This window comes from Emys orbicularis, chromosome 9, assembly GCF_028017835.1.
Source record: "Emys orbicularis isolate rEmyOrb1 chromosome 9, rEmyOrb1.hap1, whole genome shotgun sequence".
Classification (NCBI taxonomy): domain Eukaryota; kingdom Metazoa; phylum Chordata; order Testudines; family Emydidae; genus Emys; species Emys orbicularis.
Window position 1 is genome coordinate 106947579 of NC_088691.1, and position 15593 is coordinate 106963171.

The 15593-nt window shown below is 44.1% G+C and overlaps 1 protein-coding gene across 1 annotated transcript in view; it reads right to left on the minus strand.

Annotated features, from left to right (window-relative positions):
* Nucleotides 1-15593, minus strand: part of ACAP2 (ArfGAP with coiled-coil, ankyrin repeat and PH domains 2) — a 119572-nt gene that overhangs the window by 83935 nt on the left and 20044 nt on the right. The window contains exon 2 of the mRNA XM_065410377.1: nt 702-759. Coding sequence (XP_065266449.1) covers nt 702-759 — 58 coding nt within the window. The remainder of the gene's footprint in view (nt 1-701; nt 760-15593) is intronic.

The window sequence follows — 15593 nt, forward strand, 5'->3', positions numbered from 1 at the left end:
AAGAAAAAGCAGTGAATGGAGACATCCTGGGCAGGTGGAAAGGGGAGGTACTGGGAGCTTTTTTTAAAAAGTTACAGATTAAAATAATACAAAGAAAAATGTCATTGTTTGCAAGGTTCACATTAAAATAGCATAAAACTCAGTAAAAGTAGAATCAGTTAAAGGTGATGTGATGGCCAAGAGGAGTCAATTTTTAAAATATATGTAATTGCAAAATGCTTAGTGAAGACAAGCGCTGGAATTCAAATGGGTAACTTGCACTTCAAAACAACAGCAGAGATACAATAGTGCTAAGTGACCTTGTGGAAAGTTCCTCTTGTTTTCAACAACAACCCACCTTTTGTCTACTAAATAGATGAAGCAATCTCCCTGATACTTTTAACCTTAGTTCTGTTGCTTCTGCAACCATTTATTATATGTAAAATTTACAATTTTGCTTATCTATAGCTCAGACTACTATCCCAAATCTGGTTTAATACTTAACCCCATGACTGCTGCCTAACACAAAAAGTAGGTCATAGAAAATGAACAACTGTGCTGCTGAATGTATCAGGTGCATCCTAACATATCATTAATTGCAACAGAACATCAGCACTGCAACAGTTGCCACAGAGAATCAGAATAATAGGTTTATTTGATCCTGTTCATATGAATTTTCTTTTAAGTTTTCAAAGTGTACACAAACAACTTAAGCATCTTACCTTTTCAAGTTTCAATTCTAATTCTGCCACATCTCCTTCCACTTCCTCTAAAGCAGCCCTGCAAAATTAAAAACAATATATTGAAAAGTAAGACTTGACACAGAAAATACACTTCATCTTTTATTTTAAAATTCTCTTGATTTAGCCCAAGGTCTCAGTTGCTCATATTAAGAACTTTCACGAGTCCACAGTTTCATGGAGACTTTAATGCTTAAGAACACATTTTAGACTAGCACAGGTTATAATGGAGCACAAAGGAGGTGACATGCTTAATCCCTTGCCAGTTGAACACGCACCACATTACCAGAAAAATAGGGACAAGTTGGCTGGTTTGAGGAAGAAAGGCTGGCGGAATTGATTTATGAGAAATATTACATATGTGTAAACTTGGCTAAGCAATGACTGAGGGAACACATGACAACTGCCTACAAACATTTGAAGGTGATAGCACCAAAGGATGAGAGGAATCACGTGACACATTGAAGCTTAAATTCTTTGCGAGGCAGGGACTGTCTATATTGTGCATCTCAGGCAGTGCCAATCACCCTGTATCATCGTTCAATAAACGATTCATGGATGAGCTTTTAAAAGGTGAAATTTAGACTAAAAAAAAATCATGTACAACAACATATCTGTCTTTGTAGTAAAACACCAGATGATACACTTTTAGGTCTTTTGTGTCAAGTCTAGTCAGATTCTGTTTTTCTTCCATATTTATGTGAGGTAGTACAAGCTGCTTGGAGAAGGCATTTCTAAAACCTAATTTATGACTAGAGTGGCTTGTGTGGTGGTCCCACCTCCCCTTTGAGAGGTTTAAAATGTAGTTTAGAAAAAGCTCACTGGTACTTGAAACATACAGCACTGAGAACTGCTTTACAGATGAAGGGAGGTTTGCAAAAAGTTTATGACCATATTAGAATTGCTCAGCCTAATGCTTGGGACTTTGAATCCTCCTACTTCTAGCAATAAATGCTGCATCATGAAAATCTGCTCATTTACTTTCTCTGGTATAAACCCAGCATCTTCCTTCTCTCAACCTTGCTCTTCTCAGAATGATAACCCTACACTGCACCATTTTCTGCTGTGATCCTCAGCAAGATAAAGTCAGATGCTTTTGTTCAGTTATCCATCTAAGACAAAGTCAAGTACCAGTGCTTGTCTTATGACAATATGGCTCTCAAGCTACACACCAATCTACCATCCTGGTCTCACCCCCCCTTCACCTTCGTTTACACAGTGTTCTAGGATTTCACTTAACACCTAAAGATCCAGCCTTTTGCTCTGTTTTAGTACACTGGAATTTTCCATTTTCCTTACAGATTTTGGTAGCTTTTCCTCCAATTCACATTCATTCACAGAGACCAAGAAATACAGAGCTAGAAGTTTTGGATCAGGTCCTAAACCCTGGCAAGTTTATAGAGTCCAGTTCTGTAAGGCAGTGGTTCTCAAACTTCTGTATTGGTGACCCCTTTCAAATAGCAAGCCTCTGAGTGCGACCGCCCCTTATAAATTAAAAACACGTTTTAATATATTTAACACCATTATAAATGCTGGATGCAAAGCGGGGTATGAGGTGGAGGCAGACAGCTCACGACCCCCCATGTAATAACCTTGCGACCCCCTGAGGGGTCCCGACCCCCAGTTTGAGAACCCCTGCTGTAAGGTGTTGCTGATTGCCCTCTGTTCTCAGTGGCTTCAATAAGACGCTCTCAACACATCACAGGATGTGGTACATATATAGCAGTACTCTCTCTAAATCTAAATGTGTTCTCCAGCATCAGAATGTGCAGGATTTCAGGTCTGACAGAGTCATCGATCCCTCCCTTCCACCTCTGGCTCATAAGGGATTCATTATCATCTTGTCTCTACAGTAGGTACTTGTTTTTCAAAGGAGAACTGGGATTAGGGTCAAACAAAAAGGAAGAACTGAACAGGTATTTGGATATTTAGATAGCAAATTTAAAAAAAAAGAATGAATTAATTCTTCAATACATTTGCCAGGTGAAGGTGCCATCCTGAAAACACACTCCTAACATTATTTATCGGAGTAAAATTACATTAATGCATATGTGTTTTGCAAGATTATGCCCATAACGTGTTAATATTAGGAAAGACAATGGAACAGGCTGTCCTTCCTGCACAAGGAGTGTAGCAGTAGTAGCATACCAATGAATTTCCAAGCTACTTGAAAAGAATGAATTATTGCCATATCAGAGAACACACTAAGAATAGCTCATCTCAGACTGTTATACTAACAAAAAATTTGTTTTCTCTTGTTTTAGTTGTACAGAGGGAGGCGATGCAGGCACATTTTCTCCACAATAAGGCATCTGGGGCAGGGATCATTTAAACCTCATAAAAATTGTAATTCAGACCTAATCCCCATACTTAACCAAAACTCTACCAAGGGAAGTAGTCATAAAACAAGACCAAGAGCTGGGTGCCAAATACGACAAGTACCAGGAATGCATGTCCATTAGTGAGTGAATTTCCAGAAAGAAGCAGGCTGTGGGGTTAGGGCTTTGAGCCACTGTAGTCTCTAACAGATTGGTTTGCCACTAGGACTAAGGGAACAACTCTACTGACTTGATTCTCACTCATGCAACATTTGTGACCTCCTGAGCTATTCAAACCCAACCAGAGCAGCAGTTGAAGGGAGCACGATGTCTTGTGCAAATGAGTGACCTCTTCTCTTGCACTCCGTAATGCGGACTCAAGAACCTCTCTCTCTCCTCTGCTGCCACCCACCGAGTGTGGTGCAGTGTGCTAGAGTCAATCTCCCTGAATGGCCTCAGACAGAGGGCAGGAGCCGTAGAGGAGATGATGGGGAAAAAACTCAAGGTTTGGCTTAATTGTCTTTTTTTTTTTTTTTTAAAGAACAAAATGAAAGTGACCATAGTTACCTCACCCACTAGTTGATGCAGGAAGGCTGGCCTCCCTCTAAAATGCATCTTCAGCTTGTGTGGATCTTGGTTCCTCTCCCTGGCTGACAAAGGAAGGACCTGCCTATATATTAGGGTACCAGTGGAGTCAATGAGTACCAAGAACGCTGCCTGGAAGATGACAACAGAATTCCTATTCCAGAAAGGGAATAAATCACTCGAAGGCCATAGAGAACAGGACATCTGTGCTGAGGAATTAAATTTAGTCTGGATAAAGCCATTATAGGCTGCCCATAATTCTACACACACTGTGTGGGGGTCAGAGACTAAGCAGACATTTGCTGTTTTACTTCTACAACAATAAGGAGAGCAATGGTCACTACTTCTAAGCCAACAATGCTCCAGGAGATGTCCAACTGGCCACTCCAACACAAAAGGGGGCATTTCCAGTGCTTAATTGGTGCCGGGGCTTGCCAGGGCTGAGTCCCAGCACCTCTAGGCTTGGCAGTTCAGAGCCCTGGAACCTTTGGGCTTGCTGCCTCAATTATGAAAGTAAAAAAATTGCTTGAGCCTCGGCACCTAATTGTTTGAGCCCTGGCACCTCTTTCATTACAAATTAAGCACTGGACATTTCTCCACCTCAGGTCTGATCCAGCCTTGTTTCTTCAAAGCACAGAAAAAAACCACTCTGGTCACTATTCTTTAATTTAAGCCTATTAAACTAAAAAAAAAGTTAGACATGAAGTTAAGTGTAGTGCTATATAGCCCTTCTTTCTGAGGGCTGGTCTACACTGGGGGGGGGGGGGGGGAATCAATCCAAGATACGCAACTTCAGCTACACGAATAGCGTAGCTGAAGTCGAAGTATCTTGGATCGAATTACCTGGGGTCCACACGGCGCGGGATCGACAACCGCGGCTCCCCCGTCGACTGCGCTACCGCCGCTCGCTCTGGTGGAGTTCCGGAGTCGATGGTGAGCGCGTTCGGGGATCGATATATCGCGTCTTAACGAGACACGATATATCGATCCCAGATAAATCGATTGCTACCTGCCGATACGGCGGGTAGTGAAGACGTACCCTAAGCCAGCACAAGTCAGACATAGTAAATAGAAGAGTCTCACTTGAATACAAACATTTAACAGAGTGGGATTCCAACAAAGGTATGAAAGTAAGTAGGAAATTGAAAGTATGTACACATACATTCCTTCCCGTTTTCTGTGTGAGAACTTGATTTTTATTTATTTTTTTGCTGTCAATTGCCTACGCACCAAGTCTGCGATAAAACAGTATTATTTTTGTTACTCCAATCTCCTTGTCTCATTCAGATGTTATGTCTTGTTTTAGACTATAAGGTTTGGGGGGCAGGAGCTGTCAGTCACTGCATGTTTGTACAGCCCCTAACACAATGGGTGCAACCTGGCTGAGGCCTCAATGTGATACTCAACATATTTGCTGAGTCATAATTTTACAGGAACAATGCACCTCAAATTTCAGAGATAATAATTTCCTTAGAAAGAAGAGAGAACCACAGTACACAAGGAAAGAGGAGCTAGCCAAATACTACCATAATTCCTTCAGATTTATTTTAATTAAGTGAAAGGCTCAGAAGACTATACTTTCACTGGCAGCTGGCCAGTATACAAGAGCACAAAATTAAGTGCTATCTGTAGAGAGACCCTTAGCCACCAGCCTGCACATTTTCTATTTCTGAGATGGGGACAATAGGTTTTCATTGTTTGAAGTTTTATCAATGCCAAGTTGTACTGTAAAAAACACAATGTTAGTAAAGTGACATCTTCAAAATCTGGGAAGAGTCAAGTCTCCTGCATGTACCCCCGATGCATGACTTGGACTAGCAGCTGTCTCTCCTTCAGACTGATATCCACACCAGTTCCATAGCATAAAAGGGGTATGCAAAATTAGCAATAGATTATCTGGTGAATTCCACGTTTCTTCAAATAACTAATTTTACAGTGAAGTTACTGCAATCACTTTTTTCATTTACTACAGTGTAGCTGCATTCAACTTCAAAGGCTGGCTCTAGAGTACCAAAGTAAATAAAACACCACTGCCATGCTCTACTACCAGAAAGAACAATTCAGCCATTTAATGAGGGACAGCCAACAAGTAAATGGTATTGTGGTGAACTCCCTTTTGTCCTTTCTCCCACTGCTCTTTCCTCTTCACTTTAACATTTAAGGGGATTAGGAAATCGGAGCAATACAAGCTAACACAGCTCTCTCAATACCAGGGCATGCCCAAGTAGATTTGGGTTTTAGGTGGCCTAGGTAAGAGTGATTGACCATTTTAGTTAGTAGCTTCAAATCCAGAGCCAGTGTATGTGCTACTGTGGACAAAATGCCCATCGTTTAAGGTCACTTGACAAAATCCTGTCCAGTATGTGTCTAAACCAACAAGTCCAGAGCTAAATTTACACTGCAGAACAGCATGACCCCAAATGCTTCCCCATCCTACTTCCCATTCCTCTGCGCTAAATACTATGTGTCACACCAATCTGAAAATTTACCTCAAGACAAGAAAGGACACAGAGTCAAAGATTCTCTACACGCATTCTTAAATTGCAAATACAAACTTGAAATGCAGGGGATTCCTCAAAATCTGTAACATTTCTGTACAAATTGAGTATTCATACTAACTTTTTTAAAGGCATCACTACTAAACAAAGTAATGGCAAACCTATCAACTGAAAAAATCTTTGTCTCCAAACCATACTTATCTAGTCTAAACTTATTTAGGCAATTTAAATGTGTATTTAACCTATAGTAGTCAAACACTATAGGAGACCATCTCTTCCCTAGGTATTCCAGCTGTAACTTAGCCCTGGTTCCTCACATTCCTATTTGGTAGATCCAAGCAAGAAATCCAAATTTCAAGTATGTGAGAGATGGCTCCAAAAATTTGGGACTACTGAAGGTAGTAATTTTTGAGCATTTGCTTACATTTATCATGTTTCAAATTTGAGACAACTGTCAGCATCTTTGAAAATTAGGGCAAGAGTGAGTTAATACTGCTAACAACTTAAAGATGGTGTACAATGTTTGCAGCATCTTGCTAAATATTTGGGATTTTGTTTTCTGAGGGATTGTGTTAGTTTTCTGTAAGACTTCAGAAATAATTTGCCAAATTGCACTCATGTACGTGATAACTTAGCTTGCCTCTTGTACTTCTTCCTTGCAAAATCACCTGAACAGTAAATCCTTACTATATTCAGAATACTCAGCTTAAAACGATCATTAAAAAAGTACATTAAAATAATATATTAAACTACTCCACAACTCTTCTTTGCATATTAATTTATCACACTCATTATCGTCTGTGTGTATAAATCTAAGTGTTTATATGGATCCTTTTAGCAAAGTTTATATATCACAAACATTAATTTGTCCTCAAAACAACCCTGTGAGGTAGGGAAATATTACTATCTGAATTTTATAGAAGGCAAACTGAGGCACAGAGACTAAGTGACTTGCTCATGGAGACACCAAACAAAACAAAACAAACAAACAAAAATCTATGGTTGAGCCAGGTTCTGAAACAGATCGCCTGAGTGATGACCAAGTCTCATGATTTTTGGCAGTGTAGGAGATACAATAGGACAAGTGGACTAGAATCGGGCTGAAACTGGAGAGAAAACAACAGTTTTGGTCCATGTTTTCATCAGTGACAAACAACTGTAGACAGAAGGTCATGAAAACTAGGTGTTAGAAATTAACAAGTAAACTAGAGAACAGCACTCCCTAAATCATCATTTTCTTGGACATATCTATGCCCAGGTATATGAGGAACCAAGTGCACTAAGAATATAGCTGCAAAAAAAGTCTATGTTTTCAAGTTTGTGCGTCTTTTCCATTTGTTTTATGTAATGTCCCTCTCCTCTCACCATATGGCTTGACGGTATCTTTCATAAGTTTGGGTTGTTTAGATAGTAAGGTCCTTGGAGCAAGAACTTGTGTTCATTTGAAGCACACCAATGGCAATATTTCTCTTCTCTGAGAATCAGCTCCAGCTGGGGTTCAGGTGACAGCAAGTCTGTTTTGGATAGGAACCCCCAGCTGTTTATTTGCCAATATGTAAATTTCTCACTTACATTCTTCTTCCTGCCAAAGAATGGCCACTTAAGCAGATGATAGTCTATATTTGATTATGCTGACATCTGGCTGAGGTGCTGACTAGCCTTTTGTCTCTGAGGAACTGGTTTGGGCTGCTTCCCAAAATTGGAATATGCCTTAACAACATCATACAATTATCTGACTATCCTCTTGATTAAACAAGTGGCAATGCTTAAAGATAGTAACACAGTAACTCCTCGCTTAACGTTGTAATTATAATCCTGAAAAAAACTACTTTAAGCAAAACGATGTTAAGCAAATCCAATTTCCCCATAAGAATTAATGTACATGGGGGGGTTCCAGGGAATTTTTTTCAGACAAAAGACTATATTAAATATTTGTACAGTATAAGTTTTAAACAAACAATTTATTACTGTACACAGCAATGACGACTGTGAAGCTTGATTGAGGTGGTGGAGTCAGAGGGTGAAACAGGGTGGGATATTTCCCAGGGAATGCCTTACTGCTAAATGATGAACTAGGACTCGGCTGAACCCTCAAGGGTTAACTTATTGTTGTTAATGTAGCCTCACACTCTACAAGGCAGCACAAATGGAGGGAGGGGAGACAGCATGGCAGACAGAGACACACACTCTGTGTGTGAGAGAGAGGTGCGCACTGCCCCTTTAAGTACGCTGACTCCACTCTAAATACATTGCCTTTTTAAGTACATCAGCAAGTTGAGACAGCAGCTGCTGCCAGCAAGCTCCCTCCATCCTGAGCCCTGTCATGTCCCTCCCCTGCTCTATGGAGATGGCGTAAGCGGGGGGGGAAGGAGTAGGGGGACACCCTGATATTAGCCCCCCTCTCCCCGCCAGCACAGCAAGCAGGAGGCTCCCGGGAGCAGCTCCAAGGCAGAGGACAGGAGCAGCATGGGGCAGTTGGGAGAGGGACAGCTGAACTGCCAGCAACTGATAGCCTGCTGGGCAGCTGCCGCACAGGGAATTTAGGGGAGCGGGGAGCTGGGAGCTGATAGGGGGGCTGCTGGTCCACCCTGGTTCCAAGCCCCCACCAGCTAGCTCCAACGGGCTGCTCTTTCTGCAAGCAGTGGATGAAGCAGGCAGCTGCCAAACAACGTTATAAAGGAGCATTGCGCAACTTTAAATGAGCATGTTCTCTAATTGATCAGCAACGTAACAACGAAACAACATTAACCGGGATGACTAAGTGAGGAGTTACTGTATCAGATTCAGAATGGGATGCACTTTTACACTGTACTAGATAGGTACAGTATAAATCCAGAAGATGGAGACTTGGGTGACTGGTCAGAATCTGGCAGAGGGAGGGGGAGATAAGGGACAAAGGAGACAAGAGGGGAAATCTGACGAAAATCTTAGATGTCTGTATACTAATGCAAGAAGTATGGGGAATAAACAGGAAGAACTAGAAATACCGGTAAATAATCAAAATTACAACACAGTTGGCATCACAGAAACTTGGTGGGATAATTCACAATGAATATTAGTATAAAAGGATACAGCTTGGTCAGGAAGGACGGGGAGGTGAAAAAAAGAGGTATTGCCTTGTATCTCAAAGATGTATACACTTGCACTGAGGTCAAGATAGAAGTTTGAGGCCGACCTGTGGAAAGTCTCTGAGTAAGGAGAGAAGGGGTTAAAAAAAATGGTAATGTCATGGTAGGGATCTATTATTGACAACCTAACCAGGAAGAAAAGGTGGATGATGCTTTTTTAAATAATAATAATAATAATAAATCATCCAAAGCACACACTGGGTGGTGATGGGGTATCTGTTGGGAAAATAATACTGCAGGGCACAGATTATCCGACAAGTTCTTGGAATGCACTGGAGATAACTTTTTATTACAGAAGAGGGAGAAAGCAACTAGGGGAGACACTGTTCTAGATTTGATTCTGACAAACAGGGAGGAACCAGTTGAGAATTTGAAGGTGGAAAGCAGCTTGGGTAAAAGTGATCATAAAACGATGAGTTCATTATTCTAAGTAATGGTAGGAGTAAAAACTGCAAAATAAAGACAGTGGATTTCAAGAAGGCAGACTTTAAAAAGTCAGACTTGGTACACAAGATCCCCCGGAAGCACATCTAAGGGAAAAAAAGAGCTCAGGGGAGTTGGCACAGTTTTTTAAAGAGACATTAAGGGCACAAGAGCAAACTATTGCACTGAGTAGGAAACATAGAAAGTATGATAAGAGACCGTTCTGGCTTCACCAGGAGATCTTCGATAACCTGAAACTCAAATAAGAGTCATACTAAGAGTGGAAACTAGGTCAAATTACAAAGGATGAATATTTTAAAAAATAATACACAATACAAGCATGTAGGGACAAATTTAGAAAGGCTAAAACACAAAACAAGATTAACTAGCTAGGGACATAGAGAGTGTAAGAAAACATTTTACAAATACATTAGAAGCAAGATGACGACCAAGGTCAGGGAAGCCCACTAATGAGAAGGGAAAGACAACAATAGAAAACGCAGCAATGACCAGTGTTAAATGCCTTTTATGTTTCAGTTTTCATCAAAAAAGTTAGCGGTGATCACACAACTAACCTGGTGAACATCAGTGTAAATGGGAGTAGGATAGGAGGCTAAAATAGGAAAAGAAAAAAGTTACCTACCTTTTGTAACTGTTGTTCTTCGAGATGTTTTGCTCATGTCCATTCCAGTTGTGTGTGCGCCCATGTGCACAGTTGTCTGAGACTTTTGCCTTAGCAGTATCTGTAGGGTCGGCTGTGGCGCCCCCTTGAGTGCCGAGCTCATGCGTCGGTATATTAGGTGGAGCTGATACTACGCCCTTTCAGTTTCTTCTTGCTGGCAACTCTGACAGAGGGGTAAGGAGAGCGGGTAATGGAATGGACATAAGCAACACATCTCGAAGAACAACAAGTTACAAGAAGGTAACCAACCGTTTTTTCTTCGAGTGCTTGCTCAGGTTGATTCCATTCTAGGTGACTCAGAAGCGGTATTCTCTGAATTGGGCTCAGAGTTCATGGTCTTTTGGCTTGTAGTACTGCCCTACCAAAGCCAGCATCGTCCCAAGCCTGCTAAGTCCATAATGTGACGTGAACGTATGGACGGACGACCAGGTGGCTGCCCTACAGATGTCCTGGATAGGCACTTGGGCCAGAAAAGCTGCTGAAGAGGCCTGCGCTCTGGTCAAGTGGGTGGTTACAATCGCTGGGGGTGGCACCTTTGCCTGATCATAACAGCAGTGAATGCAGGCAGTGATCCAAGAAGAAATTCTTTGAGCAGACACTGGGCAACCTTTCATCCTGTCGGCCACCACAACAAACAACTGTGTTGACTTGTGGAATGGCTTGGTCCTTTCAACGTAGAAGGCTAACACCCTCCTGACATCTAGGGAATGAAGCCTATGCTCCTCCTCCGACTTATGCAGCTTTGGAAAAAAAGACAGGTAAGAAAATGTCCTGGCTCATGAAACAGAGACCACCTTGGGCAGGAAAGCCGGGCGTGGCCTCAGCTGGACCTTGTCTTTGTAAAAGACCGTATAGGGTGGTTCCGAGGTGAGCGCCCTAGTCTCGGAGACCTGATGGGCAGATGTTACTGACATCAGGAACACGACCTTCCAGGACAGGAGAAGGAGCGAGCAGGAAGCCAGAGGCTCAAAGGTGGGGTCCCATGTGCTGTGACAGCACCAGATTCAGGTCCCACGGAGGAATGGGGTCCTTGACGTGCAGGTAGAGGCGCTCGAGGCCCCTGAGGAACCTGGCAGTTATGTCTTGGGCAAAAACTGACCTACCCTTGAGCGGTGGATGGAAGGCCAAGATAGCTGCCAAGTGGACTTTGACAGATGAAAGGGACAGGCCTGGGACCTTCAGATGCAGAAGGTAGTCCAGGATTAACTGCAGCGAGACTCGCTCAGGCTGAACATTTTTATCCGAGGTCCAGCAGGCAAACCGTTTCCATTTGGCCAGGTAGGTTGCTCTGGTGGAGGGCTTTCTACTGCACAACAGTGGCCACTGGCACTATGCTCTGTGTGAACACTCTCAGGGCTGACGAGACACCAAAGGGCATTGCTGTGAATTGGAAATGGCACTGGCCCAGCATAAAACAAAGGAAGTGCCTGTGCTCCGGGAAAATGGAAATTCACGTCTTAGTCGAGGGCGGCACACCAGTCTCCTGGATCCAGGGCGGGGATAATGGAAGCCAGGGAGACCATGCAAAACTTCAACTTCTTGAGAGACTTGTTGAGACGACAGGTCCAAGATGGGTCTGAGGCCCCCTTTTGCTTTCGGGATTACGAAGTAGCGGGAATGGAACCCCTTTCCCTTCATGTCCTGAGGTACTTCCTCCACTGCCCCCAGGCGCAGGAGATTTTCAATCTCCTGGACAAGCAGTTGCTCATGAGAAGAGTCCCTGAAGAGGGACGGGGAAGGGGGATGGGAGGGAGGGTTGTCTATGAACTGAGGATATTACTTCCAGCACCCAACGGTGTGAGGTGAGCCGAGACCAGGCCATCTGGAAGGGGCAGAGGTGATCAAGGAAAGAGAGGGAAGGTGGATCCAGTCAAGTGACTGGGGTGTAATCCTTGAGCGCACCCTCAAAATGACTGCTGCTGGCCTCCCTGCTTTCTGGGAGGGTCAGCCTGAGCTGACAGGTGGGAAGACGACGGGTGTCACCGTTTAGACCCCTGGTCTCTCTCCTTTCTCCTGGAGGAATCCGATCGGGGAGTTCCCCAGGACCTAGACTGCGGGGGCGGAGGAGGCAGAGGACAGAACAGCTTCCTGGCCTGCTGAGGAGTGTGAAGGCCCAAGGAGCGAAGGGCAGCGCGGGAGTCTTTAAGGCCATGAGCTCGGAAAAGACCACCACCCCCTCAAATGGGAGGTCCTGAATAGTGGTCTGCATCTCCTGGGACAACCCGGAGGACTGCAACCAGGAGCTGCGCCTCATGGCCACCGCGGAGGCGACCATCCTGGCCTCTGAGTCAGCAGCGTCCAAGGCCATTTGTAGGGCTCCCCTTGCCACCACTGTACCCTCATCCACCAAAGTGGCAAACTCCTGGGCTCAATCCTGTGGGAAGACCTCTTTGAACTTGTTAAGGGAATCCCACAGGTTAAAACTGTACCTGCCTATCAAGGCCTGGTGGTTAAACACCCTGATTTGTAGGCTAGCTGTTGAATAAATCTTTCTGCCAAATAAATCAGGTCTCTTGGCATCTTTGTTCTTTGGTGTGTCACTAATGTGGTCCTACCTGTCCCATTCGTTCACAACGTACACAACCAGTGATGTCGCTGGAGGGTGCGTGTAGAGGTATTCAAACCCTTTCGTAGGGACATAATACTTCTTTGCTGCCTTCTTAGAAGTCGACGGAATGGAAGAGGGGGTTTGCCACAGTGATTTGACAATTTTGAGGACCCCTGGGTGGACAGACAGCGTGACCTGGGCTGCGGTGGATTAGGTTATAACGTTAAATAGGTCATCGGAACCCTCCGCGACCTCCTCAATCTGTAGGCTCAAGATAGCAACCACCCTTTTGAGGAGAGCCTGGTGCTTATTGAAGTCGTCAGGATACTGCCTGTTTGGGAGGGACCCGCCACCGCTTCGTCCAGGGACAACTCCTGCTCAAACGGTACCGGGGAAAGGGGACTGGTGCCGTGACCAGGAGCAGCCCTGCCTGGGCAGGGACCAACGACTGGGAGACCATCTGGGCAAAGGTGACCTGGGCCACGGCGATCTCTGATGGGAAGCTCGCCGGTACGGGGACCGGCACCACAACTCCTGTGTCCCGCATCTTGTAGGCGGAGAGCACGTTAAGGACCTGTGCCTTCTAGTCGGAGACCTAGGATATGGTGCTGGGGTCGAAAGACACGGAGATGGAGATCTGCACCTGCAGCCCGTTGACCAAGAGTACTCCACTGACCTGAGGCAGTCCCATGATCGGCTGGCCCTTAGATGTCGGGGTCTTAGCCAAGTCTGCCGCCTGGTGCGGTGCCTGTGGTGCTGGTCGGCCTACTTATTTTTTAGCCACCGGGGCCGCTTTGGGGAATGAGGGCCCTGGGAGAGACCAGGGTTCCCTGCTGCTCCCTGGAGTTGGAGGCGGATCCCTGGTAGGGCTGCGGGGGTCCAACCTCCGCTGTACACCAGTGAAGCCCCAGGGCGATCACATGACCTGACATTGGTCCTTTGCCAAAAGCCCCTTTCCCTTCTGGTGCCGGGGGCTCTTCTTTTGCCACTTCTTAGGCACTGGTGAGGGGGAACGGTGCCAGGAGGAGCGCTCTGCACCGAAGCCAAAGTGCTCAGTGTGGGGTCCGAATGTGAGGACTCCGATGCAGGACAAAACGCAGCCTCCATAAGGAGGGCCCTCAAGGGGATATCCTGTTCCTTTTGAGTTCTAGGTCGAAAGTTTTTACAGATTCGACACTTGTCCTTTCTACAAGTTCCCCCAAACAGCTTTCATGGGGGTCACTGATAGGCATGGTTTGAAGCCAGGAGAGCAGGGCATGCCCGACTCCTGGACGAAGTCCCAGCTGGGACTAACTGCCAACTAATCTAACACTTAACAGCTAACTAAGTACCTACCTAGGTGCTCCTACACTGTAACCATGTCACCTCTTAACTCTCTCTTTATGTTAACATACTCAGAGTGTCAATCTATTTATTACTATAAGCCAATCCTCAGTCACTCTCAACTCTTCTCTTAACCCTCTCCGATTTATCAACATCCTAGCATCCTGGAATTGTAGACACCAGAACTGGACACAGGATTCCAGCACTGATCACACCAGTGCCAACTACAGAGTTAAAATAACCTCTTGACTTCTACTTGACATTCCCCTATTTATGCATGCCAGGACTGCACTAGCCCTTTTGGCCACAGTGTTGCACTAGGAGCTCCTGTTCAGCTGATTATCCCTAAAACCCCCACTTATTTTTCAGACTATTTCCCAGGCTAGAGTCACCCATTTTGGTAAGTATGGTCTACAGACATTCTTCGATCCTACATGTGCACATTTAACCATATTAAAATATATATTTGCTTGCACCCAGCTTACCAAGTGAACCAGGTCACTCTGTATCAGCGACATATCATTTTCATTATTTACTGCTCCCCAAATTTTTGGGTCATCTGCAAACTTTATCAGTGATAAGAAAGCATACTGCCAAAAATTATATTACATCAATCAGGTACTTTCAATATTTTCATTAATGACCTGGATAATGAAGAATATGCTTATAAAATCTGCAGATGATACAAAACTGGGAAGGGTTGCAAGCACTTTGGAGGATGAGATTAGAATCCAAAATAACCTTGACAAATTGGAGAATTGGTCTGAAATCAACAAAATGAAATGCAATAAAGGTATGTGCAAAGTACTTCACTTAGAAAGGAAAAAAATCAAATGCACAACTATCAAATGGGGAATAACAGGCTAGATGTTAGCACTGCTGATCTGGGGCTATAGTGGAACACAAATTAAACATGAGTCAACAATACGATGCCACTGAAAAAATGCATTGGGGTGCATTAACCAGTGTCCCCTACATAGGACACAGGACAGAATTATCCTGCCCTGCATGGCAGTAGTAAGGCCTCAGTTGGAGTTGTGTGTCCAATTCCAGGCACCACACTAAGAAAAATTAAGATAAACTGGAGAGCGAGTCCAGAGGAGAGCAACAAAAATGATAAAAGGTTTAGAAAGCCTGACCTATGAGGAAATGTTAAAAAAACTGGGCATGTTTAGTCTTGAGAAAAGAGGAACTGAGGGGGACCCGAGAGCAGTCTCAAATATGTTAAGGGCTGTTATAAAGAGGACAGGGATCAACTGTCCTCCAAGTCCACTGATGGTAGGACAAGAAGAAGCGGGCTTAATACGCAGCAAGGGAGATTTAAGATAAATATTAGGAAAAGTGTTCTAATTAAAGGTAGTTAAGCTCT